This window comes from Microchirus variegatus (assembly GCF_963457635.1).
Source record: "Microchirus variegatus genome assembly, chromosome: 19".
Classification (NCBI taxonomy): Eukaryota; Metazoa; Chordata; class Actinopteri; order Pleuronectiformes; family Soleidae; genus Microchirus; species Microchirus variegatus.
The window spans coordinates 12932859-12957532 of NC_139820.1; the positions used below are offsets into that span (position 1 = coordinate 12932859).

General features: G+C 39.8%; 1 protein-coding gene across 1 annotated transcript in view; it reads left to right on the top strand.

Annotated features, from left to right (window-relative positions):
* The window catches only part of katna1 (katanin p60 (ATPase containing) subunit A 1), a 55012-nt gene that overhangs the window by 18786 nt on the left and 11552 nt on the right, over window positions 1–24674 (top strand). The window contains exons 4-9 of the mRNA XM_083905723.1: window positions 3876–4080; window positions 4276–4391; window positions 10378–10483; window positions 10568–10726; window positions 21283–21409; window positions 22027–22161. Coding sequence (XP_083761849.1) covers window positions 3876–4080; window positions 4276–4391; window positions 10378–10483; window positions 10568–10726; window positions 21283–21409; window positions 22027–22161 — 848 coding nt within the window. The remainder of the gene's footprint in view (window positions 1–3875; window positions 4081–4275; window positions 4392–10377; window positions 10484–10567; window positions 10727–21282; window positions 21410–22026; window positions 22162–24674) is intronic.

The window sequence follows — 24674 nt, forward strand, 5'->3', positions numbered from 1 at the left end:
GAATGTGAAAAAACTGAATGACCCCTGGTAACACTAAAAATAGAACATTTTTGGGTAATATTTTTGTCCATAATTTTGTCAGATATTGACGAATTTCTCTATTTTGTTGTTGTGTGCTTGTTAAACTAGCTTTTGGAAAATAAAAGTCTAAAACAGCAATATCTTATGTAGACTTTTTAAACCTTTAACACACCTAGACACCTTTTTGTGTTTTTTACTTTTTCTTTTTAGCATATCTTTTTCATTTTTTCATGCGTATTGTTCAACATTTGCTAGGTTGTGTATTTTTGGGTGCTTTAAAAATTTTTTTAGTCTATTCTAAACAACTGTGACAAAAATACTCACGTTAACACACCTTTGCACCAAAGTGTGCTCATTGAAACCCATTCAAATCACTATTTTTGATCCTGCTCAAATATAAAGTAAAAACATGAATCATCTAATTTGTTCACGTCATTTGAAGCAAAAGGCTTTAAATGTGTGCTCTGACACATTTCCATCAAGATTACGTCATTTTTCTTTTTTTGGCACATTGATTGAGGGCACTCCAACTAAACCCCGCCCCCCCTCTCTCCACATAAGGTCTGAGGCAGAAATTTTGTGTGGGTGTGTGAGTAATTGTGTGTGGGCATGTGTGCATGTGAGTGTGCGCGTGTGCACATGCACGTGCGCGCGTGCACATGCCTTTAACGTGCACAGTGCATTTACAGTGTGACACAATGCGTAAAAGCGCAGGTGGCTTTCAAGTGGCACCTTTTCCATGCCCTCCTTTCATGTAAATTATTTTTTTCAAACTTTCAAAGCACCAAAACGTCAAAGTACAGTCTCCAAAGCACCCCGACATCTAAATTGTGGGGTCCCCACAGCTTTTGAAATATCCATAACGCAGGCGATTTCCCAGCACATGAAATGTACAGCAAACATTAGAGCCAAAACAAACCCCGATCTGTGCACCTGTGCGCCGTGCTGCAATGATCACAGGTATACAGGTGATGAGGTGTCTGTGCAGAGCTAAGGAGCATAGCTGGACTTTGCATGTCAAACCACACACAATGAAGCATCACAGCGGCACCACGGAGGCACTAAACATGGTCATTGAAGACGAGCGCACGGAGCGCAATCCGTTCCATCAGCTTTGGACACCGACACAGCCGATGAAGAGTACTTCCCGGGGGCTTTCCCGTGTCCCACCAACTCCACTGACTCTTCTGACTTTGGGGAAGAGGGGACACTAGCGGACCTTTTATGGAAATCCAAAAACGGAGCGATCTGGGCACCCACAAACACCCTGACGCTCCAGTTCAAGCCTCCAGACTTAGGACTAACTCCAGAACCTCCCCGCTATGCCGTGGCCATTGTTAGTGAGCTGATTGACACTTTTTATTTATTTTTCACCACAGAGATCACAAAACTTATCATGGAATGAACCAAACTGCATGGGAGAAGGACAGTGCCCGAGTGGAAGGACATCGATAACCACCACCGTGCGGGCTTAGTTTGGACTCCTTCTGTTGGCGTCTATTGGGCAGCTGGTGCGCTGCAGAAACAAAACCAAGGACAGAGAGGGTCGTGTTGGACATGACGGAGGGGATGGGAGGGTGACTGTGACTATTGATCATTTATTTTCCTCATTTGGGCTGGCAGAGGAGCTGCTGCGACGAAAGATCACCATCTTTGGCACAATGCGTAAAAACTGACCAGAGCTTCTCCTCCATCTCTCCATTTACTCACACCCTGCTGTCCTACACTCCGAAGCAGGACAAAAATGTCCTCCTGCTCAGCAACAAACACCGGGAGCCGGAGATCAGCAACGGGAAAAAAAAGAGGCCCAGAAGCCCCAGATCATACTGATTATAACCTCTGCAAAGGAGAGGATACCAAGGATGGAAGTTCTTCATTACAGCACAATTTTTATTTTTTATTTATTTTATTTGGTATCTATAATGAGGTCTAATGTTGGTCTAAGAAATAAGAAAATAAAAAAACAAAAATACATATGTACACAATTTGTATAGCTTGTATTTGTATGAGCACACGTTGGTGCTATAGGTGTGTTAACTGAATATGTTATGAAATCTAACATTATGAAAAAATAATAATGCAATTTTTTTTCTGCTAATCTTTCACATATACTAGGCTGCAATAATCCCAAAGAAAAAAAATCCAGTTTGCATGAATTATATTGAAAATATTACATTTTTTGTCTTTTTTTTCATAAAATTAGGTGCATCATGACTAAACCTGGCAATTTAAGGGTAAAAAATATAAAAAATATATTAATATTTGATATGTATAGAAAGAACAGATGTTGGTCTAAAACCTTAAAAAAACAACAACAAATGTATGCATTTGTTATAGCTGTGTACTTTATGAGCACCATTTGGTGCTCTGGGTGTGTTAACGTGATTTTATGAGACAATCTGACATTACAAAGAAAATAATAATGCAAAAAAAAATGTTTCTGCTAATCTTTCACATATACAAGGCTGCAATAATCCAAACAAAACAATTCCAGTTTCCATGAAGTATATTGAAAATAATTAATTTTTTTGTGTTTTTAGATCATAAAAATCAAGGTGCATCATGAATAAATCTGGAAATTTAAGGGTTAAAAATAAAAAAATATATATTAATATTTGATATGGATGGAAAGAGGAGATGTTGGTCTAAAACCTAAAAAAAAAAAAAGGCAAAAATACAGATGTATACTATTTTTATAGCTGTGTACTTTCATGCGCACCATTTGGTGCTCTGGGTGTGTTAACGTGATTTTTTTAACGGCGCGTTTAAGGGTTAAACTGGTAAGGTGTAAAAATAAGTGGGTTCACTCAATTGTGAAACAGCTGAAGGGTTGTTCCCTGGTTTAAAAAAAATCTGTGGTCAATAAAAAAAAAAAATCAATCAATCAAGGCCTGGCAGCCAGCCAGGCTTACAATGCACTGGGGGAAACCCTGCATTCATAAAATGCCCTAAATGATCAGTTTCTTAAACCTGATAATGTTGTCTTCATATTTTTCATCCACAAACCAAAGATATGTTATGTTTGCTGTCATAGACAACCAAAGAAAACCAAAAGTATCAATAAATAATGAGCTGAGATTGAATAACTTTATTAAAAGATCCACCCAAACCAATTAAATGATGACTAAATAAGTAAATGATTAATTATTAATTCATCAGTTTTGTCTTTTGGCTAGTGACATCGCTAAGAATGTCCATCACTCACTCAAACTTCATTTATATTGCACCTTTCATACATGTGTAAATTGTAGCCCCATCTATATTATAAGAGACAAAACTGTCTGGAAACCCCATCATCAGGAAATCATGAGCCTTGTCCATGAGCTCAAGTAACAGTATAGGTCAAAACTACTGAAAAAGGAATAAGAACGGATAAAACCACCAGGGTTGAGGTAAACTGATTTAAGGGCATTTTAAACCACTAAGTACACTCCCATGTGTGGATTCAAAGCAGGTTAGAAGAAGAGAAAAAATATGATGGTCATTAGAGTGTCATGCAACATTCTAATGACGGTTAGAATGTTGCGTCTTAGGACCGACTGGCCCATGTTCAACTGCTGTTCACATGGAACCCTTCACCACTTAGGCCTTCAAAGTTCTCGTTTGAATATTTGCTACTACATAAATTTGCTGAGGATATACATTATAACCCAGTTTATGCATTATACTGTATTGCACACTCTTAAGAAGTAACTCCTCATTCATTTGTATATATTATTATATGAATAAATATATTTGTCCAGTCCAATGCCATGATAATTGTACAACAGAGTGACAACTTCACATACAATATTACTGTAACTGAAATGACATGTAACAATAAAAAGTTTCCCATGTTTTTGGTCCTTTTACAGACATTCTCCTTGTCCTGTCAGACGTCCGGCTAACCCTTATAAAGATAGCAAACCTACGAACAACCGCCTGAGTGTGGCTGTGAGGGCCCAGCAGAGGCACTCGCCTCGTGGAGCCAATGGAGACAAAAGCAAACCATCCAAAGGCAAAGAAAAGAAGGAGGCAAAGGAGACAAAGGAAGCCACGGGCAAAACAAAGGATGATAAGGTGAACAACATTTTGTTGGTATTAGTTTGAAAGGACACACCACTTTCCTCTTTATCATGTAGCAAACTACTGTATTTCCAGACACAAGCTTTGCTGAGTAAACGGTGTCCACACTTGCTGTTGTTGTAGCTCTAGCCTGTCATTCCAGTTTTGTGTCAAACCGACCACATGGGTTCCATGTCATGTGTTTTCCAGAACAAAGCAGAGGTCCAGGAGAAGGAAGTGAAAAAATTTGATGGGACAGGATATGACAAAGACTTGGTGGAAGCTCTGGAGAGAGACATTATATCTCAAAATCCAAATATTAAATGGTACGTTTTTACTCTAATTGTGTTATTTTTTTATAAACCATGCTAAAAAAAGTGAAACAATATTTAGTGCTTGTAAAACTAGCAAGTCCTGTAGTTCAGTATTTAAAAAACCTGAGGGCAGACGAGTAAGATTTAATAATTTCTGTTCTTTTATATTAGAGGTTGACTAATGTGTTTTTCTGTGGCCAATACTGATCTTTAGAAATCAGTGTAGCTAACAGCTAATGTTTGCCCCCCCCATCTGATAAAATAAAACTCAAATAATAATAAACCAGTACCGCAAGTGATTCTAAAGTGTTAAAGCTTGAAGCGTGTAAGTCGTTGTGTCCCCACATTGACACGCACGTGATGAGCTCGTCTCCCATTCATTCACTGTGCAATGTAGTAGTTATTTTCAGCGTTGTCCCTGCGCATGTCGGGCTGTGGAGTCATGTTTAACTTCCTGTTTGTTGTGTTCCACTTCCTGTTGGGAGTTCCCATTTTGCAGACATGTTCATGTGGCGTATCGTGGTCTCACATAGGTGGATACAACAATCCTTGTTCGAAAAGCATGGAAAAGTGTGAACCATAATACCAAGTCAATACCATTAACATTAGGCATTAAAAGATGGCAGGTATGACGAAAGCTCTTTAAGCCACAAAGAAACACCAGGGGGGGCCTCGATTTTCCAGTTGATAGCTATACATTTGTTAGCTGCAAATACGTGTTGACTCTCATATTAATTGGTAAAACCGGCAGGTCCTCTAATCGTGTCAGCCGTGGAATAGCCGCCACAATTCCTTTAACTCATTCACTGCCAGCCATTTTCAGAGCAGTGTCCCATACTGCAAGCCGTTTTCGAGCATTTTGACCCATATTTTGAGACCCACGGAATATTGTGTTCTATGACTATGTAAACAGTGAAACTACCAGAAGAAAGAATAGACTTTCTTCTTTCATCTGGGAAAAATAGTTGTTTCTAACTTTTTCCGGTCTTTAGGAATCATAAAGGGCTTTTGATGGCAAAACAATCATTTATTTACAAATGTACTTTATGTCAACAACTTTTTCATCTGAAAAAAAAAAGTCATCCACTGACAAAGAAATGAACGGTCTATACTTTTAATGGTAGGTTTATTTTAACTGGGAGAGACAGACTATCAAAAAGAAAATCCAGAGAACCACATAAAACAAATGATTTAAAAAATTTTTTTTTAAATTCATTGAGTGAAATAAGTATCTGAACCCCTATCAAAACATTACTTGGTACAAGTGGAGAAACCCTTGTTGGCAAGTACAGAGGTCAGATGTTTCTTGGAGTTCATCATCAGGTTTGTACACATCTCAGGAGGAATTTTAGACCACTCCTCTTTGCAGAACCCTATCATGGGCAAGAACAAACAACTTTCTAAGGACATCAGGGAAAAGATTTTAGACCTGCACAAGGAATATGAAAAAACATAAAATGACTGTCAATCTCCGTCAGTCTCGGGCTCCACGCAATTTTTCACCTTGTAGGGTAACAATGATCATGAGAAAGGTGACGGATCAGCCCAGAACTACACAGGAGGAGCTTGGGCAGCTGGGACCACAGTCACAAAGAAACCCATTGGTAACGCACTACATCGTAATGGATTAAAATCCAGCAGCGCCTGTAAGGTCCCCCTGCTCAAGAAGGCACATGTACAGGCCTGTTTGAAGTTTGCCATTGAACACCTGAATGATTGGGAGAAGGTGATGTGGTCAGATGAGACCAAAATTGAGCTCTTTGGAATCAATTCAACTCGCTGTGTTTGGAGGAAGAGGAATTCAGACTATGATCCCAGGAACACCATCCCCACCGTCAAGAATGGAGGTGGAAGCATTGTGCTTTGGGGGTGTCTCTCTGCTAAGGGGACAGGTCAACTTCACCACAGCGAGGGAAAGATGGATGGGGCCTTGCACCATGAAATCCTGGGTGACCGATGCTTTCTCCTAGCCAGGTAACTTAAAATGGATGGATCTTCCAGCACAACAATGACCCAAAACATACAACCAAGGCAACAAAGGAGTGGCTCAGGATCATGGAGCAGCCTAGCCAGTCCCCAGACCTAAATCCTATAGAAAATCTGTGGAGGGAGCTGAAGCTTTGAGTTACCAAGCGACAGCCTCGAAACCTTAAGGATTTGGAGAGGATCTGCAAAGAGGAGTAGTCCAAAATTCCTCCTGAGATGTGTAGAAACCTGGTGATGAACTACAAGAAACGTCTGACCTCTGGACTTGCCAACAAGGGTTTCTGCACCAAGTGCTTAGTCCTGTTTTGATAGGGGGTCAAATACTTATTTCTCTCAATGAATTGCAAAATAATTTAAATCTTTTGTTTTATGTGATTTTCTGGATTGTATTTTTGATATTCTGTCTCTCCCTGTCAAAATAAACCGACCATTAAAAGTATAGACCGTTCATTTCTTTGTTAGTGGATGACCTTACAAAATCAGTGAGGCATCAAATACTTATTTCCTCCACTGTATACTGATCGCTCATCCAAAAAGAGCAGTGCTGCCACCTACATGGTGGTCAATTTCGGCATTACGTTTAACATAATCTACGTCGTTAAGTAGGTATGTGGGGAATTGCCAAAATCTGTAACTACTAGTAGCGTTCTTTTGAGCCATCTGAAGCATGAGGTGCATGGTCCGAGTGAGTCATAGCTAGATATTCGTATAAGGCTATAAGGTGGAATCTGTCGGCATGAGTGAGAATAAAATCAATTCTGGAGTTGTTTTTATGAGAGTGTGAGTCTAAGTACTGACTTATGTTTTTGGGTTAGAGGATGACCGATCTTTGGATGGATCCAGAACTAAATTCATATCACCACCTATGAAAAGTTCACTAGCATGACAAGTTAGTGTGAAAAACTAACTTTGGAAAAATTGAGGGCATTCGTAGTTTGGGCCATAAATATTAACTAGCTACTATTTACATTTTTACCTATCAATGTGGTGACAACTCGAGATTGGGATGTGAAGGAGGAGTAAAAGTCTGCCCTTGCCATTGGCGATCGGTTAGATAAGTCTCTTGTATTAGAGCTATATCTATTTTATGATTCCTGAGGAAGTTAAGTACCTTTCTACGTTTTGACAGATAATTGATGCCATTAGTAATCCACGTGTTACGCCCGGTCTTGGGGAGCCATGACACAACATAAATGAGGCAGAGAACGACGTTTTGCAATCATAAAATGTTATTTATTGTTCACAGTTCAACATGTCATAAAATCAGATAGGCACAGTCAAAAACCAAATAAAACAGGAAAAAAATGGTGAAGCATCTCTTCGGGGTGAACCAAGGCCAAAATAATAAACAAAAGAAACTACCTTCTCAACTCAAACTAACTTGCCCTGGGGGAGGAAAAACAAAGAAGAAACACAATTACAGTCTAAACCTAACTCCCTAAACTAACAAAAACAGGAGAAAAAGGGGATCAAAATAAATGCCAGTTACACCCTTACTACTTCCTAAGAAAAGAAATATCAATTGTAACAGTGCTATCAGAGTTCATTACTTTAATACATACTAACAAACCACTACTCAAAGTTGAAATAGACAGAATTCGACTCAAAACACAGATCAACAATTCACACAAACGAGGAGGAAAAATCACACTGCACAGTGACAAAACCCCCGACTAAAAGTTGATCTCGACAGAATTCAACTCAAAACACAGATCAAGAGTTCACACAAACGAGGAGGAAAGATCACAGAGAGGGCGTGCTACCGCGGCAGTAGCAGACGAAGCGGAGAGAGTGGAGGCGGGACTTCCGCTACAAGTAAAACGATGCTTGATTTATTCTCTCGGGTTTGTCTATACAGGCTCCAGTAGAAACATGGCATCTCACTACTAACAGTGGCAATGCAACAACGGCCGTGACCATGTTATTTTACATGACTTTTTAAAACACTACAAATATGAAACAAAAACTATTATACAGCGACTAGACAATGCAGGAGCACATAATATGTATAAAATAGTGGATTTTGGGTCATATAAACCCATAAATACTATGCAGTGTCCCTTTAACAGTGTATAAACATTATACATTATAATTTCTAAATTATCAATGTGATGGTCCTTGTCCTGTGTTTTTTGTGTATTCAGGGCATTTCTACTACTTCCTGCAGCATTGATCATCTTGAGTCCTTATTTTATAAGTCCGATGTTCCATAGTGCTCAGCGTAAATTAGTACACCCCCTTTGAAAAGTACCATTTTAAACAATATCTCAATGAAAACAAACACAATTGTTCAATTGGGTTCAGATAAGGAGACATACTCAACAAAAATATAAACGCACAAACTTGAAATGGTTAACAAAAATAGAATGTCATTACATTTGCTCAGATTCTTGATGCATTTGTTTGTTATTGAGCGTGCAGCGTGTGCAGATGCGAAATCAAAGCGTGATTTTCATCAAAGCAGTCGTCATCAAAGCTTTGTTGACCAAGACCGGAGAATAGCTAATCTGTGGCTGTACTTCTTAACAAAGACAGAGACAGACACAGATCTCACTTCTACTATGTGAGTGGACTCGAATTTTAAGATGGCGATCTTTATGCTAACGTGTTAGCATAAACGTTAGCAGTCTTCATCGTCACTCGCAAATCAGACAGCAGCGCCGTGGCTGTGCGAATGTTGTGTAATTTAATATACCGGTATGGCGGTATATTAAAAATTCATATCGTGACGAAAAAAAAAAACAGTATTCGGTATGAACCGGTATACCGCCCAGCCCTATGTTATCTTCATTTTGATACCAAGATAATCCACATAGAGCTTGTAACTGCAGAGGTTTACTCTATTTAGTTTGGGCATGTCATTTTCGAGCAGGGTAGGGCTGGGCGGTATGACCAAAAATATATATCACGGTATTTTTCAAAAATTGAACGGTTTCACGGTATCTGACAGTATTCTTTTTTTTTTCATGCATACTCAGGTTTTCATAGCATTTTCTACTGGTAGAGAACATAATTACTGCAGATGGTATATTTTACTGTCATGAATATTGTAGAATAACTCCACACTAGCTACTCATGATTCTAATGAAGTGAGGAATCGGAATGCAAAGACAATTTACAGAATTTTGACTGTGCAAATCTTTTATAAAAAATCCCTGTGTTACCTGCTGATGTGAAGGGTGCTGACCTTAACTTCATGCATTCTTGATATTCCAAGACATTGACATGCTTACTAGGGCTGTCAAAATTGCTCAAAAATGATATTTGAATATTCCCTCTCAAAAACAGAGATATTCAAATATGTTCTCATAGTATTTGCATCGCGCATCTGGTGTGCGTTGGAGCAGCGGCTCTACTCCTGAGTCCCTCCCAGATGCCTGAGCTTCTCACCCTATCATTAAGGGAGACCCCAGCCACCCTTCTGAGAACAACCCATTTTGGCCACTTGTACCTGCAATAATATAATAAAATATTAACAAAATATTAAATACATGAAATGGGTCATCAGAAATGTAATGTTTTTACACATTACATTACTTACAATATTTGTAAGAAGAAAATAGTTTTGTGTCTTGATGGCATTGGCAGTGGATGAGTTTGAATACCTGGAGTCAACCATCCAAAGCAATGGACAGTGCACAAGAGAGGTGGAGAGGGTGGAGATGAGTGTCAGGGCTGATGTGTGATAAGCATTTGTTGCGTTCTGTTCCATATGGCTGTATAAAACTGGGTAAAAGGGCTTTGTCCATTCTTTTTTATTTTTCTGCTTGTTTTAACTGTACAACTGTTGAGTGTTTGGTATTTGTTGCTGCGTACCTTGGTCAGGACCCCCTTGAAAAAAAGAATCTGAATGGAATTTTCCTGGTAAAAAAAAAAAAAAATCAACACTAATTATTAAAAAATGGCAAAAATCTGTGCTGATCAATTGGTCTGGTAGATTAATTAATTAGTATCACTAGTATCACCTTTACCTCAAAGGGCTTTGCATCTCTGTCCCAATCTGTTTCCATAGGGATGACATTGCAGACCTGGAAGATGCCAAAAAACTCCTGAAAGAAGCAGTGGTGTTGCCTATGTGGATGCCGGCCTTTTTCAAAGGCATACGAAGACCGTGGAAGGTAGAGATTGAAAGACTTTGATTTCTTTTAAAAAGTGTTTTACATAATTACACGTAATCACACTGACCTCATCTCTTCATGTAGGGTGTGCTCATGGTGGGACCTCCTGGCACAGGGAAAACACTTCTGGCCAAAGCAGTTGCTACTGAATGCAGAACCACATTCTTCAACGTTTCCTCGTCAACTCTCACATCCAAGTACAGAGGCGAGTCCGAAAAGCTTGTTCGTCTGCTTTTTGAAATGGTGAGAACACACGTGGTGTTGATTTTATTTTGCTGTTCATTTTATCAGTACTTTGGTCAATGACATGACGTGCATATTTTTGTGCATTATATTAAAAAAAAAAAGTAATCTTTTCATGACATCTATCACTTTATTCTATAAAACCTATTAATTTTCATACATTTTTCAGTAAATTCAAATAATTATATTATTTTATGTTTTGGCTCCTCAAACCCCTAAGATATCAGGTGATGCAGCTGTCCGAGCAAGTGAGCAGACTACTAGACTACTAAGAAAACTATTAAAAATGTTATTTTAATAATGATAAACTCAAAATAAAATACTCGGGCATTATTTTATGTTTGAAGTCTTTTGAATAATGTTTTTTCCCTAATATCAATAGTTTTAAAGCTGCTAAAATAACTGCAAAACCTTTGTCCAGCAATTTACATAGTTTCACCTGCTGGAAAGTTCTACAAAAGTTATTATTATTAGGGATGCACCGATCCACCTTTTTTCACTTCCGATCCGATCCCGATACCTGACTTTAGATAGCTGCCGATACTCCAATACTATTCCGATATGGATGCTTTAATATTATTATCATCATTGTTATTACCATTTTGATTATTGGGCTTAAATAAACTCCTTTATACAGGCAAGTATACTTTACAGACCCCTGGCGACACACACGCACACACACACAGTGAGCGCAGAGCAGCGCACACACAAACGGAGTCACAGACGAGCTGTGAATGTTCGGCCTCCAAACACAACGCGATGCCGTCGGTTTTATTTTTTTTTCCTAAATACCGTCTCCGTGTAAATCATTGATTTCACCGGACATTTTGGCCGGTAATATTTTTTTTCGCCGGCCAAATTCACGTGACAACAGCCAAAAACCGGCATATATACCGGCTAACGTGAACCCTGGCTTGGAGGAGTGGGATTTTCATTGGTTTTTTTTGTGTTTTTTTACTTATTTTTTATTTAGAGTTTAGTCAACAACAGTGTAGCACATACACTTACTTCCTGCTCAATCCAGCTGTAAGCCACAACCGAGTTATAAGTTATAAACAGTAAAGACAAACAAAAACAGCATAATATCCTTTCCGGATTGCCTATAAGAATATGCAAGTTAAGACATGAGTATGAGCATTATGTCAAATATGTGTAAAGCAGTAGGTAAGAAAGAAGAAAAACAAAAAATATAAAATAAAATAAATAAATTTTAAAAAAAGCAAGTAGAAGTGAGAAACCTCCTTGCCCGTTGACTCTCACTGCATTAACATAGCCATAACAGGGCTCCACCGTTTAGTAAAAGTGGATTTTTGGAGCCTTAGAAAATATGTAATGCGCTCCATCTGATAGATGTCCCAAACCCTTTGGATCCAAGTATTATACGTGGGGGGGGAAGGTTTCAGCCACCTACTTGTTACACACTTCAAAGCCGCTGTAAGAAATATACTCAAAAGGTATTTCTTGTCTCTCCCATTCAGACTTTTGGGTATTACACCCAGTATTACCACAGTGGGATATTGTGGTATATCATGTTGGAAAATCTCTTTGAGAGCTTTATGTTATTCAAAAACTCTGCAAGTTTTGCATCATCAGTGCAGGTGTCCGAATTCTTATATAGACCTTGATAAAACTCTGCAAACGATTTTGCTATTTTATCTGGTTTAGTGACAATTGTGTCCTGTGATTTTATTCTCTGAACCGTGTTAGATGATTGCTGTTTTCTTAATGTAAACGCTAATAATCTACTTGCCCTGTTACCATACTCATAATACCGCTGATTGGTAAATCTCAGTGAGCCCTCAATCTTATCTGTTAGTAGACCGTTCAGTTCTCTACGAGTTGCATTTAGGTTCTTTAGGACACTATTCAAAGCCAGTTGTTTATGTTTATGTTCTAACTCTCTAATTTTATTTTCCATCTCTCGCTGTTTAGACTCTTTTTGTCTTTTCCTGGCACATGAAAATGAAATAATGCGCCCCCTTATGTAAGCTTTAGCACAATCCCACAGTATAAGGGGAGAAGTTTCAGGTGAGGTATTTGTGTCTAAATATTGCTTGAGCTCCGCTGTGATGAAGGAGACAAACTCCTTATCATTGAGGAGAGATGCATTAAGTCGCCATTGTTTGGAGCTTGGTCTGTGACCTATATCCCATTCAAGTGTGACAGGTGTGTGGTCTGAAATAGTGATAGGTTGTATCTCAATGTCAACTATCCTATACAGCTCATCCTTGGGAGTAAAAAAATAATCGATCCTTGAATAGGACGCATGCCTACTTGAATAAAAGGTGAAGTCCCTTTTTTTTGGGAACTTGTTCCTCCATATGTCCACTAGACCAGATTCTAAGGATAAGTGTTTGAGCATTCGGCCCATTTTTGATGCAGGAGATTTAGAGCCTGGCTGTCGGTCCATTGATTGCGACATCACACAGTTAAAATCTCCTCCCATTAACAGCAGCCCAGTGCTATACTGTAATATTACATTAAACAATGTTCTAATGAAGCCTGGCTCGTCTTCATTAGGTGAATATATGTTTATGAGGGACACTGCTATACCGTCAATCAACCGATTAACAAAAAAAAAAAATTAACTTTGGTGTCTTTATGCACCAATGTTTGTGTGAAATTGATTTGTCGACGAATGAGTATGGACACCCCCTTTTTCCTTCCAGATCGATGTGAGGAAAAGAACACTTTATCTGCCCATGACTTTTTTAGCTTTTCATGTTCCAAATCAGATGAGTTTCCTGCAGGAATGCTACCTGACAGTTAGCCTGTTTCAGCTGGTGTAGGATTTTCTTTCTCTAAACAGGATTATGAAGACCTTTAACATTGTAACTTATAATTTTTAATTTGTCCATTACTTATAATATATGTTGTGTATTTTGATTTCAATGTGCAGAGCACCTGGGAGGAGGGATGAGGCATAGTATTAAACACTGTGCGCACTGATCATGAGAATTTTGAAGTGGATTGTAGGCTGGAGTACTAACTGGATCCAAAGGGAGTGGGACAAGCGAAAGCTACAGCTGTGCCAAATATTTTCAGCTTCAACAACAATACGAAACTGAAAACAGTGAAAATGTTGTCCCCCTGTTGTTATTGTGTTAAATGTAAGATCCCCAAGGAACAGGGGAACCAGAACAGAGAAAAGAACAAGACAGCTAACGAAACTACAGTTAGCTGGCATACAAAGAACGATGGGACCTGGTCCCTAGCTGCTGTAGTCAGCAGCAAGAGTGCACGTCTAGGTTGAATGTGACTGTGCTGGGGGTGCACTAGGATAAAGGGGAATAAGAGTGTTCAGGTCAAGGGCCCCTGCAAAACAATATAGACAGCCCCTTGTAATGAAGTCGCTGTCTGTGATACACAATGGATTAAATACAGTGCAAATACTGAACATATTATTAGAGAGCTTACTTGTGAGGTAACAATAATGAGGCAACAATAGCCTCTATAAACTTAAGGTAACAGGTTAACTGTAAATGGGATAGAAACAGGCAATATCTGTATATTAGCCATTAATGTGACAACATAGAGATCACACAATTAACCCACAGACCTTGTTGTGTCCATATGTTAAGGATACATTCGGTCCTGATGCTCTGTAAGCGGGATAACTTTTTTCTGGACATACTCCATGGCTTTCATAGGGTCAGCAAACTCCACGTCTTCGTCCTTATATGAGATGCGGAGTCTGGCTGGGTAGAGCAGGCCGTAGCGGACTCCTCTCCGCCCACGCAGCGTTTTTCGTATGTCAGAGAATGCAGCTCTGGCCTTGGCAACAGTGGAGGTGTAGTCAGGGAATATGGCGATCCGGTTACCGTTGTATGTGAGGGGGGCTCTGTCCCGGGCTCTCCGCAGGATCTCGACAGCGTCTCTGTCGTAATGCAGCTTAGCGGTTATCACCCGCGGCTTCCCGGTTTCCTGGCCCCCGCGGTGCGGTGACAGCGGTCTATCTTTACCTCCCGGTCCATCTGTAAGACTTCTCTGATAACTTTCGATACGGCCGTAGGCGAGCTGGAGTCCGGCTGTTCGTCAATGCCGACTATCCGAATGTTGCCCCGTCTCATTCTCCCCTCCATGTCCTTGCATCTGTCTTTTAAGGTTATCACCTGTGTTTGAAGGCTGGTTACCGTAGATTGTAGCGAAACCACTTCGTCCGACCATCTAGATAATCCGTCTTTCATGTCCCTGATGTCCACCTTTACACAGTCTATTTCTGCACGGGTAGCGGCTGTGTTGTTTGTAATATCCGCCCGCAGTGACTTTAGCTCCGACTTCAGGGCATTAAAATCCTCCGCCAATGCATTCTTAAGTTCCTCTCTGATAATTAAGGAGATATCTCCCCTTATGGAAGACATGATGTCTGCTTTTATTTCGACGGTGGCCATTTCAGTACTTTCAGTCCGTATGGGCGAGGGCGGGTCTGAGTTACCTGTAGTCTGCCTCGTGGTCCTTGCTGGCTGTGGAGCGCTGCCACCGTACTTGAATTTCTGCAGTTTGTTTGCCATTCAGGCCTGGGTCGGCTATCCGAGTTGCTTTATACTGTCTCAGCAGTGGCCTCTGCGAATTTCTGATTAAGTTTTCTTTCAGAATGGTTGTTTAAATTAAGGATTATAACAAGTTTTGCAGGAGCCCTGAGAATGGCGTCCTAGTCCATGCTCTGCTCACTAGCGCCCCCGATTTTCATTGTTTTTATGGCGCTGTCAGTACTGTTCTCCTCAGCTAGCAGGCGTTTAAAACGATGACGGCTGGGATTACGTCGGCTGCAGGCATGGCTGCAGGTTGTGGAGCTGAACTTCCTGGTTAACTCCTGGTCAATCATGCTCGTCTGCTAGCTGGCTGTAAACTGTGGAATGGATTTCCTGAGTGTGCATCATTACTCTGCGTCTCATCGAGACACGCCTCGGTTCAGGAAACCCATTCCACTTTTTGCAGCCAGCTAACAAGCAGTCAGGGAATCACTTGTGGAGACATTTCAGCAGACACACACACAGACGGATCTGAAATTTCCGATACAACTATAGAGATTTCCGATCCGTCAATCACGTCTGTATCATTTTTCGGCATCCGAAAACACAGCGAGTTCACTGTGGAACAGCACCTATTAAATGCAGGAACGTCTCTTTGCGCTAAAGCGAAACTTGGCTGCATACAGAGCAGATTATGAACTCCCTGCGACATTTACTTCACAGCAGAGAACATTCTCTCTCTCTGAGCAGTTAACTAAAGAGATCAGCTCATCTGATGCATCTGTTATTCCATAACATATGTAATTGCAGCACTAAAGCGTCTTCTCCACAAAGATTGAGAACATGGAGTGAAAACAATGAAAAGTGAGCTCTGCTCTTTAAGAGTCTGTCACCACGTTTTATTAACATCTACCCAGATCCCCTGCACTTCATCGTGACTGTATCCTCATCATAAAGATGTAATGTTATGTGAATTGTTTTTGATGGGTTGGGGTTAGGTTTAACTGATGTCTAAAACACGTTACTATTTGAAATGAAAATTCATTTTTTTCAGCATATTTCATGTCATAACTAATGTGGTCATATCTCGATATATTTTGGATGAATAACTATATACGATATACAGTATATCTCGATATTTTTTCCGCAAAGTGAGAGCTGTGAAATGAAATGTTCAGTCAAAGCCAAATATGAGCAGTTTTAATGAAAACATAAACACTGTATAACAACAGGAGTGCCTTTTATAAAATCAACGCTCCATAAGGTGCACATTTAAATAAAAATAGCCTATAAAATAGGCCAATCTTTTTCTGAAATAAATGTGTATATGAGAAAAAAGTACAATATCAAAATGTTTTAGTTTGACAACTATAAATGGCTTTTGAAAATCAAATTACAGATTTTCTTCTCTTATAAAAGAACAAAATATGACAAACCCTAGTAAGGGCAGCATTTATATATAGAGACAACAAAATAAAGTGCTCATTTTAAGAAAAACATTTTTAAACATCAGCTTCAGATTACCTTTTCCTTTTTGTTAATTTATCTGAACAGTATCAACCAGTTGCACAAGAAACAGAGCAGCAACTCAATAAACATATACCTCTCTTTTTTTTACTTCGATAAACAGTAGTGCTGTCACATGTGCTGCTTGACCACATACCGCTGGTCAACGCTAAATGGGTGACGTTTAGCGAGCCGGTTTGCAAGACTCTGTCTGACGTCACTGTACATTTGCGGCAGTGCTTCTCGTGCACAATAGTTGCGACTGGGAAGCGCATATCTCGGATCCATCGTTTTCATTAGCTTTTCATTAACATGTCTTTGGCAATGTGAAAGGACACCGCTTTTGTTATTGCACACCACTTGTCTGGAGTTTTGTCGGGTTGTGGATGGCTTGCGCTTGTGGCTTCTGCAGCGCGCAGTTTCACACACTCTGCATATTACACTTTGTGCCACGTTTTTAAGTGGTTAAAAAGATTCGATCCATCACTGGCTGCAACGTGCTTATGGCACTCCCTATATATAGCATGGTTTTGTTGCCCCGTCCGATGATTTGTATCCAAACCATCTATAAATTATTGAGCCACTGCTTTTTCTTTTACTAACCCAGACGCTCTCCGCACGCTCCGCAGGCGTTGCTGCTTTCTCCATGTGAAGCGGAGTGTCTGTACCTTTCCCTCCCCTCTCTGTGCATGAAAGAGGGGCGGGGCAAGATGAGCAGTGCAGAGGGCTCCGGTCAGCGGTTTGTCTGGAGCAAGGATCACAGCGCTAATTTGAACTATATCGATATACGCGATAGGGCCTAATTCCATATCGCATTTAAAAAATATATCGATATTGTAAATATCGATATATCGCCCAGCCCTATTTATCGCTGTGAATCACTCCTAGTTTGGGTGTGGTGATCTCACATTCCAGAGCTTTTGTTGCTTTTTCAGCCAATCAGCTGACTATCACAGAGAATACACATGGCTAATTAATATGCACGCACACAGAGAGAGGGAGAGAGAGAGTGTCTGGAACTTTCCAGTGCTTATGTGTGTGAGTGTGTGTGTGCAGTGCGAAATTAAAGCATGATTATCATCAAAGCAGTCATCATCAAAGCTTTGTTTGACAAAGGAAGGCAAAGAAAACCGGAGAATAAGTCAGCTGTGGCTGAGCTTCCTCACAAGGACAGAGAAAGCATAATCACTGCTGGTGTGTGGACTGTTAGCATTTTAAGCTAGCGATCTTTATGCTAACGTCTTAGCAGACTTCATTGTCACAAAAGCAACAAACAGATGGATTATTCAGCGGCTGAAAGAGAGCAGGACAGACACAGTAGTTGTCTGAGATGATGACGTGACGCCAGCACAGCTCTATCTCCTATCTAATTGGACATTTAGAGGCGAACAGATGTAAAACTGCGACAAAAGGAAGCACGCCCGGACCTCTTATCTGATCGGAGGCACTGAAGTCTGCCGGAATACCTTTCAGTTACTTATGGGGTGAGTTTTCATTAACGTTGTTAATCTATGTTATGTTGGTGTTCATTCAAAGTCGCATACAGACACACGCACATAGGGACGCTGTCTTTTAATAGTCCACTGTGCGTTTCATAACGCCGTTTGGCTACATTGTTATTAGCTATGTTTGCTAGCTTGCTTAGCTCGCTAGCTCGGCACTGTATTATTACAATGAGAATGATGCACATTGAAACTTGTGTTCAGTCAGATGATCGTATTATAAGCTACGATCATCTGATCGATATGTACGGGAGTATATGACCTCTGCTGTGCAAGAATAACGTGTGGATAACACACTTCTGGTGCGTTTCAGAACGTTATGTTGCCATAACGGTTATTAGCTATACTAGAGATTGGCTAGCTCACTATTGGCGTGTTAAAAATAATACGCACTTCGAAACTTGTGTTCGGTAAGATGAGCATATTATAAGCCGTAAGGGGAGCATGTCACGGCCCTCTTTGAGATTTTGTACACCCGCAGGTTCAGTTTGATAATTCATATGCTTTAAGACGAAACTCCCGTGTTCGAAACCTAAGATGTGTGAATGCCACACCTCGGCATGCATGAATTACACATGTGATTAACAGACATTGTGTGTGATGAACGTGTTAATTACACGTGCGATTCATGCACATAAAGGTGTGGCATTCACACATAATTCAAGCAATACTACTGATCAATCTATACTGATTCAGAGATAAAGTGCCTGTTAACATGAACCATGATCTGAAACAAGTATTTGCACTTTATCAGCACTTTAGGTATTTATATTCAAACTTCTGCATTTTATTAATAAAAAATCATGAATGGACATAATAGTGTTCCATGTGAACAGTGAGCCATGTTATAAATATCCTGTTGTGTGCTTCTATTCTGTCACAGCTTTGATGCCAACAGACCAGGTGTGGTGCTTGCTCAAACTCACAGTGATGCAGAGCCTATCGAGTTTCAGCTACTGCGCAACCCAGGAGTTCTGCCCCCTGTTGACAGTCTTCCCGTCCTGGCCCCACCTGGACTGACCATGGACAGGCAGACGTATCTTTTTGAAAAAGTCAGGCCTTTCTGTTCTGATGAGGCAAAAGAATTAACATGCCCAGCACCAAAGATTACAGCACAGAGGAGTAAGCAGAAGAGGGTGCGCTTGTGATGTCACCATTTAGCCCGCATATCAACTGTGATGGACAGAGTGGGTACAGTCACATTGTGGGGGAGGAACTGGTATTGAAGATGATAATATAGTCCATGGTCTGGAAAATGTTCCTTCACACACTTAGATATATTTTATTATATCCGCGAGATACGCGCGCGGAGATATTGATGATATCCTGATGATGGAGATATTGCCTTCAAATGTTCTACAATGATTCATGTAACAACTATCTACAAGAACAATCATTATTACTTTGGCTATGATTGGTAATAGTTACATAAGTTAACTGGTTAACTTATTAGTGAACACAGAAAAAATTGTTAAGGCATTTTTTCTTTATTATTGAGCTCATTTGGACACATTGAGGATATCATGGGTTTATTTAGCACTTATTCATAATATTTATTACATTATAATATACATTTATTAATTATCATATAAAAAATAGTCAAGGCTCCATTTCTTTATTAATGCATTGAATGGAAAGTTTGAACATATTGTATGCTTTTTCATGGAATTTAATAAACATAGTGTATGCTTTTTCATGAAATTTGGACACTTTCAAGATATGGCAGGTGTGGTTAGCATTTTAATATTCATAATATTTAACAAGGTATAATAGGTTAACTAGTTTTATTAAAAACTAGAGAGAAATTTATGAGTTCAGGTATTCTGTGTTCAATATCGAGTTTATATGGATACTTTGAACATGTATAAAGTGTAGTCGGCATTGTATCATAATATTTAACAGTTATTTTGTTGAATTTATTAATAACTAATTAAAATAGTTAGTGGCAGGTGCGAGTGCGTATACTTTGGGTATATTGGAAAGTTGAGGATTGGACAAGTTCGCGGATATACCCCTTGCTGTCGGCCCCCGACAGCGTAGGCTAGTTTGATATTTGAAGTATGTATCTATCTTTCACCTTTCTTTCTCATTTTTATTCAAGTGCTTTTTGTAACTGAAGAATTTCCCTCTGGGGATCAATAAAGTAAATTCTGATTCTTATCAGTCCACTGAAGTACTTAAAGCAAATAACACTACATTGACATGAACTACATTCATTCCTTTTTTTTTCAAACTGCTATACTGTTTCTGTCCTGTGGGCTAACAGACATCAGATGTCACTGACAGCTAGACTGGGTGGGGGGTTGTGACCATGTTAATGTGATGCAAATGAGCAGCTATTGGCCTGGCTCCTCAAGTTGGTCAAAATCTTTCAGGCTGAATTTCTCCCTAAAGTAGTTTGAGGAGTGCCTACATTCAAATGGCCACATCTTCTTCAAAAATGATCAGATGGACATGTGTTTGACATTGTTGGAAAGCTTAGAAATCACACTTTCAGAATCTGTAAATAACTCCAAATGTCCCGAAGTAGACTTGTGAACGCTTTTGCCATGGCTGGACACATATGAGAAACACATTGTTCTGGACTCAAAAATATGCATTACATCTATTTTGAAAATACTTTTAAAAAATAACTTTTTAGAAGCTTTATTTGTCTTTGACCCATTTACAAATGAGCTGAATATCTGGTTAAACTCGGCAGTAATTATTTATTATGCACCCAAATTGATCTTATTATGCCTGGGTATGTGTGCAATTTTACCTCCTACACTCCAGAATACTATTATTTTAGTTTATGTTTAAAAAAAAAAAGGCACAGTGTGTAGGATTTTGAAAGATCTGTGTTCAATAATTGAACACAATATTCATAATCTTTATATCATTGGTAGACATTGGTGTATCGCTATGTTTTTCTTGCTGTTGGGGCCTATCTATTTTTCTGTTACATGCAGGTCAGTGTAGCTTCTTGGAGGGGAGGGTGAGCGAGGTGCATTCACTTGGCTGCAGTTTAGAGAGTTTGTGTCCTCCTTCCCATTTTTTTACTGGAATCAGCAACACTGTGTTTTTGTTCATGCAGGCACGTTTTTATGCTCCCACTACAATCTTCATCGATGAGATCGACTCCATGTGCAGCCGCAGAGGAACCTCAGAGGAACATGAGGCTAGCAGGAGAGTCAAGGCAGAGCTACTGGTGCAGATGGATGGTATGATGACAGTGATGCTTTTTTCTGTTCTAATGGCTTCTTCTTTCAGTAACTCATGATCAGAGGTCGACACTTCAGGTCTTTTCAACTCCAACTTATCTTTCCTATTTGCATTGTTGATTGTCATATACAGTTAGGTCCATATGTATTTGGACAAAGACACAGATTTAGTCTTTTTGCCTCTGTACACCACCACAATGAATTTGAAATGAAACTACCAAGAAGAGATTAAAGTGTGGACTCAGTTTTCATTTGAAGGATTGACCAAAACAAATTGCATCCAGCCTTTGAGGATTATAAGCATTTATATTTGCTTTGAACACAGGCAGCACACATCAAAACTGATGTGATGGAAATGTGATGCTGTAAATCCTTTGTTGTTTTTTCTGAGTTTAATTAATTCTTAAAAGCTGCAGAAACTTCAATCATCTCAGTTGTTCCCAGGTTTAGTTTGGGCAGTTATGAACCCCCATGTGTCTTTGATAAAATCACCTCTGGCTTCCCCCATGTTCACCACATGTATGTGAACATCCTCTGCATTCTGATCCACTGCAGCTTCTTCTTGATGGAAGTATTATTTTCCAGAGGCTTTACACCTTGTTGTTGCTGATGCTTAGGTGTTGGTGGAGCATCAGAAAACGATAACCCCTCAAAGATGGTGATGGTCCTGGCTGCAACCAACTTCCCTTGGGACATTGACGAAGCTCTGAGGAGACGACTGGAGAAGAGGATCTACATCCCTCTGCCTTCAAGTACAGTCACTCCTTCACTTCACTTCACTGCAGTGCATTTGTCATACACATTAGCTGAGTTATTGTGTGATCAGCTGATAATTTCAAATCAGGGGAAGTATTGATCTGCTAATGGGTCATTTTCTAAACACCTCATAATCACAGGCTTTTATTTAGACAACACACTCACCATGGCAGAAGCACCAAAAGTCACAGTTGGAACTATTTTGGCTTTAAACAAGGCACAGAGGTTAAAGAAATGGACGACGGCCGTCCACTGTGCAGGCGCTGCCACCAAGCTATAGGAGCCAAAGGAAGGAACACCTCCAGCCTCATAAAACACCTGCAGTGTCGTCGCACAGATTTATGTCGAATACCAGGGGCCATATTTATCAAGCATCTTAGATTTACTCCTAAGAACCCTGCTAAGAGTAGACTTATCAGTAAAAAAATTATTCGCTGAAAGCAGCACTTAAAAGTTAGTTATCAAGCGTCTTACTCACACTTTCAGCGAAGTGTAGGACTGAATCTTAAGTGTCACTCTCAGAGCTGAATTATGACAGTAATATTTGCCGTAAACGGAATTTTAGGTGACGTCACTTCCGTGTCCATTGAAATGACCAATCACGGAAGGCAATCCCTTGTCTAAGAATAAAGAAATATCGCAGATTCCGTGGGTGCTCCCGGATATTGCCGAGCACCCACGGAGATTGTCGAGCACTCACATGTGCCAGCCTATGCTTGTCATTGATTTGTTAATGACCACTACCCAGAGGCGTCACTAGGTTTTAAGGACAGGGGAGGCTTAGCCCCCAAGAGAAGCAGAGGATGTCAGCGAACATCAGCGCACAAGCACAACATTTCACAAACTGCTGAAAAAGACTGAGAAACTGAGTAACTGATCAACATAGAGGCTAATGCCATGACTTTCCCTCACACTGATTACATTTTGGGCACATATGTAACTAAAATGCCTGCAATTTCCAGCCCTGAAAAATATTACCTTATCGCTTAAATTAAAGTAATATTAAGATACTGTTATATTTGGGTCAGGCTAATTTGGCTTTTTTATAAACATCTTGGTTTTCTCCACTTTCTAATCATTACTCTCCTCAATGAAAGCTCAAGTTAAATACGTCTTATATTCTGCACCTTGACTGAAATGTTTCATATCTCATATTCATTTTGAGTTGAATTCCAAGACTGTCTGCATCATCATCAAATCTGAAGGATTTCACAGGATAGTCATTTAATGACTATCCTGAGAGAGAACTCTACCTTTCCAGTAGAGTTCTCTCTTCTTTCGCTCCCTGTGCTCCTCTGCCCTGACTCCTACAGGTCAATAGTGATTGTTATTAGTGTATTACTATTATTATTAGGTGCCTGCGCCTAAATGCATTGCGGTGCAAGCATCTCTTGTAATCCTTCGTGTTTATTCCGTATATTTTTCCTCTTCCGCCAAAAGTTTGCTGCGTAACTTGTCCCGCAGCTTTGACAAAACCCTGACACAAGTTATATCAAAACGTGCGGTCTGATCAGGAATGGTGTGCTATGACTTGCTATGACTATGTGATATATATGTAGCTATAAGGGTTTCGCGTAACCATGGCGACAACAATCGCAAAAATCCTTAACGAGTTCCGCATAGACATGAATGGGAAACGTACGGAAAAAGTCGAAAAACCAAGTCCGCTTTGGAGCCTCACAGTGTCGTCAAACTTTAACGTAGAAACGTGATTAGAACTTTAGGACTTTTATCACCTTTTCCACAATCGCAGTTTAAGTTTTGTACTTCTTTTGGAAGTTTGAAAGATTTTATAATGGGTGTCTATTGCGTCAGTTAGAGTGCACACTCTAGTGAGAAGCAGAAAATTAATAATGACAAAAATCTCCAAACAAACTCCTCTCCTGCCCACCATTTACAACTTAAACAGACATTTTTACATCAAAACGTTGCTATGGTTGTTTAACCCTGTGTGTTGTTTTCATTTTCATATGACTTGCGGTTTTTCTTAAAATCACCTCAAAGCACAGAGAGTTCTGGTCAATCCTCTCATAGACTCCCATGTTAAAAATTCTGATTTGCAGTTTGGAAAAATCAAAACAAGGGACATTTTAAAACTGTCATTACTCGGTCAATTCTCATCCGTTTCTCACAAAATTAGATGTAGCCGCTGCTCAAACGCTTAGCTCTATCATCTACCGTTCATGAGATATGACAACTTTAAAAGATGCTGTTTTCTCTGTTTCTCTGAGGTTTTGGACGGAAACACAGGTGTGTGCGTGAGGGAAGGAGAGGGGGAAGGGGGGGGGGGCTTGTCAGTCTCTCTCTATATCTAAATTTTCTTCTCCACCAAAAACGTTGACGCTCAACTCCTCTCACAGTTTTGAGAAAACCCCCACACATCCTATATGAAAACTTGTGGTTTGATCGGGAATAGCCGGCTATGTCTTTTCTAAGCTTTTCGAGTAACCATGGCAACAAAAATCCCTAAAAAACTGAGAATATTTTGCACACAATGGAAAACAGTCGA